Source organism: Aptenodytes forsteri, unplaced genomic scaffold, assembly GCF_000699145.1.
Source record: "Aptenodytes forsteri isolate BGI_AS27 unplaced genomic scaffold, ASM69914v1 Scaffold61, whole genome shotgun sequence".
Lineage (NCBI taxonomy): Eukaryota > Metazoa > Chordata > Aves > Sphenisciformes > Spheniscidae > Aptenodytes > Aptenodytes forsteri.
In genome coordinates, this window is record NW_008794443.1 from 2,486,799 (window position 1) to 2,490,625 (window position 3,827).

Sequence of the window (3,827 nt, forward strand, 5' to 3'; positions counted from 1 at the left end):
TACTTTAGGTGTCCTAAAAGTAGATCTATCTTCAAGCCTTTAGTTTCCACCAAATACTCATCTGACAAGCCTATTGTTTTCCCTGTAAAAGGTAATTTCCCTATGGAAGGCTTCTAACTGAGCAGAGTTTAGAGCAGTTTCAGGGTTGTTTCCCATCTCCGTAAATCTGACCATAGGGGTCTCTTGAAAGAAAATTGCTAAGAATTTCCAACTGGACTATGTAATCACAGCGCCTGGTATCAAGAGGAGGGGGAGTGACATGAAATCACTGACTTGTGACATACATTCCTCAGCAACAGCAGCTGCTGCCTAATGACAGCTAATAAAGGGAATCTTCCCTTGACAGAGCTGCGTGCCTGCAGTGGGACTGGAATGTGCCCCAGATAAATCCACTGATAACCTAGGAAGCAGAGATCACACCCAAAGAGTATAAAAGACAAGCTTCGGAAGCGAGAGGATAGGACAAGGAAGAGAGAGACCTGAAGAGACATCTCAGAAGAAACAGCTTGAACTTCCCTATTCCCAACGAACCCAGCGCCATGGACACTAAAGGCTCATTTTCCTGTGGCTTCCTCTTGCTGCTGCTCATCCAACTCCAGTCCAGCAGAGCCAACCCTATCTACAGCCTCAGCCCTGCCAAAGAACTGGCCAGCATGGAGGTGAGGACTCTCTCCTTTTGCAAGGTTAAACTTTTGGGGTGCTTAGCAGAGTGTGAGGTGGTGTTTTTGCCTTTCTTTTGCATGATCAGATAGCCACATGAGCGATCGCATGCCAGGGGATAAAGTCTCAGTTCTTCACAGAGGTTCAAAGAAGCTCTATAGAGCAATATCCTCCAATGCTGGGTTCACTTGAGCTCCTGGGTAGCAGTGGGAAACAAAATTCTGATGTTGTGGGATGTCTGCTTTGGGTTTTTGGTTCTTTTTCTCTTAAAGATCCACCTTCCTGGGAGCAAAGTCCCAGAGAGGGGAAAAAAAATCATCACAGTAGCTCTATAAGAACAAATAGAAAACTTTCAGGTGGGCTCCTGTTTATGCCACTAAATGGCAGGAACAGTGAAGCAGGACAGCCATACGGCTCTAGCTTTGTGGATTTAAGAGAACTGGCTGCATGTGGATGGGAGATGAGGAGGTGAAGTGGAGCACCCAAAGTCAAACTTTTAGAAAAGTTGCTAGAGGAATAGTATGATCATTTAGTGTGACTCATCCAGAAAAGCTTCTAGAGCTATGAAATTACCAGGTGCATATTTTAATGAATGATAGAAAGCATCCATTGTTGCAGCACAATACAAGCTTAAGACTCAGTCTTGCAAGATGAAGACTGAAAGCTCAAACCTTTCCTTGGACTGGTACCAGTGACCAGCTTCTCACAGCATCAGACCCTGAGAACAAACTCCCTAAGATGATGAGGACAGTGTCAGCCAAAGCTAAAACTGCCCCATGCCTCTAGGCTGCTTCCAGCAGCTAGCCGAGAAGAGTGGCTTCCAAATGCATTCACTGTCAAGCAAACCATAAGGCTCACTCCTCTCCATTCTACTTCTAGAGATGGACAATTAGATTCCTCCAATTGGTTGAGCTGCCCTTGTGGAGGTTATCTGATCCCTGTTACACAAAGCTTTAAAAATTATAGAGAGTAGTACCCAGGAAGAAGTCACATAGCAGACATAAATTTAGCATACGGGTATTTTCAGGGAGATGCATGTTACTTTAAGGAGCAGCAATCCTGTAACTCCTGGTGAAAACACCAAGAGCTTCTCCAAGTGATGTCCACTGAAATAGCCAGGGGTGACAAGCAAGCAGATGGTCTTAGCCAAAAAAAAAGAAGAGAAAGCCAACTGCTGGCAAGCAGCATTCTAGGCAACTTCTGAGAACATGGGAGTGGACTATGGATTCAGAGGTGCTTTGGGATTGTGTACCATTGGTGGGTTGAGTAGTGTCTGTGCAACTCAGACCTTGCTTTTTTTCTCTGCCAAGAGCTCTTCTAACCTTGCCAGTAAGATACACTTTGGTGGCAAGCAGCTTCGATCAGCTCTCAGCTAGAGCTACCCATAGGTGGAATTAATGTGAACAGGGATTTACTGCAGAGGACAGAGCTCAAGTACCACCAGCAACCCTGGGATCCAGCCTGACAGTCTCCCTAGGGCTGGCTATGGAACCATTGATGGATGCATAATTGGATGACTAGAAGAGCTAGCAAATGACCACAAAACTAGGAGTTTCATGAAATTAATCCTTCTCTTGTAGGCTCTGCTGGAGAGACTGGAGGATAAGTTTGCAATGATTGAAGCCCTGGAGTCCAATCCTGACCTGCAAGAACCCAAAACCCAGGAGGAGGTCCCACCAGAGCTCATAGATGACAGTGATGACCAGAAGGCTGAACCCAGGCTAGCACCCAGCAACCCTCTGTCCTACAGGGACCCCTTCCTCAAGAGACTGAGGGGGCTGCAGATGCCCAGGATGATGAGAGATTCTGGCTGCTTCGGGAGGAGAATTGATAGAATCGGCTCCCTGAGTGGAATGGGTTGCAATGGTGAGTCCCACCTAAGCCATTTCACCAAATAGAACAGACTGCATCTGTGTCATGCAACAAGGGAGGAGCAGGTTCTCATTTAAGTCTTTAATAAGACACAGTTTGAGAAAGGAATTCATTTTAGCATAATATTTAAGCTAGTATTGGTTTTTCAAAAGAAACCCCCTGTATATTGATTTGGTGGGTAAAAGCACCGATGGCAATGGTGACAGATACTGAGAGAGAAACAGATTCTAGTAACATCTATTTCATGTTTGGCTTGCAGGTTCCAGGAAGAATTAGGACAACCTCCCTATACCCTACTCTGAAGAATGCTTTACAGTACCCGTTCCTCCCAAGATGAAAGCCGGATGCTTTCTAAGCTCTTCAACAGAAAGTGATTCCTATTTTTATTTATTTATTTATTTATTTATTTGATGTTTTTTAAAGAACATTTCTTACTCTAGCACCAAGAGACCATCTTTAAATAAAACTAACACATTAGACATCTATGCTGGACCTCTCTCCTGTCTGTTGCATTAAAATTTCTTGTATTTTCCTAAAGTCAAAAGGCCATGCTTTATTGGTACTCTGGTACCCACAAGGCTGGATCTCATTTACACAAGACAGAGAAAGTATGAACTTGGTAGAAACGAAAATGAGTTTTTCACTAGAGTTTCTCCCTCTGCACTAAGAAATTATAACAGATTAGCAGGAAAGAAAAGCTTGCTCAACATTGAGAGACCAACGTGAGTCCTCTTATAGACAGGGTTTCAGTAACAAGAGAGTCCTTTTGCTGGTATAGGTTATTCAGTCAAGGGAACTGCCACAAATCCCTCGTAAGCAAAATTTACATGAAAAGAAATAAGAAAAATCATAACACTCCACGAGTTTCAAGATAACCAGAGGGAGGAAAGGGAATTCATTGTATATGCTTTCTAGCACTGACCAAATAAAGGTTACGAGCATCAACAGAAAGATACATCATTAACTGTGTCTTGTCTCACTCTGCATGTGGCTGAGGTGCTGATCCCCAGTGTTTCTTGATGGATCCTCAACGGGCTTGAATCCTATCATGGTATTTCTCATGTGAGGGCAGGTGGGATCACTCCAATTACAAAGCAGCTTGTACATAACATCACTTTCTGGGAATGGCCCCTCATAAAGTTGTTCTGAACATGGCTGATGGGAACACTGCAAGTCTGATAAAGGTTTCATTTAAGACTTTGTAGCTAGATTTCACACCCATGATCTGAATTTGGCCCAAACCACATTCTCCCTCCCCCCCCCCCCCCCCCACAGGGATGTAAGACCGCACAACA

At 44.2% G+C, this 3,827-nt stretch overlaps 1 protein-coding gene across 2 annotated transcripts in view; it reads left to right on the plus strand.

Annotated features, from left to right (window-relative positions):
* The first annotated feature begins 448 nt into the window (after positions 1 to 448).
* NPPA (natriuretic peptide A) overlaps positions 449 to 3,827 on the plus strand; it is a 7,130-nt gene continuing 3,751 nt past the window's right edge. The window contains exons 1-3 of one of the 2 annotated variants that reach the window (XM_009289611.2): positions 449 to 659; positions 2,241 to 2,526; positions 2,792 to 3,141. In XM_009289611.2, the coding sequence (XP_009287886.1) occupies positions 540 to 659; positions 2,241 to 2,526; positions 2,792 to 2,808 (423 nt within the window). In that variant the 5' untranslated portion in view covers positions 449 to 539 and the 3' untranslated portion in view covers positions 2,809 to 3,141. Of the gene's footprint in view, positions 660 to 2,240; positions 2,527 to 2,791; positions 3,142 to 3,827 lie in introns of those variants that run through there. The other variant, XR_658089.2, reaches the window with a different exon arrangement.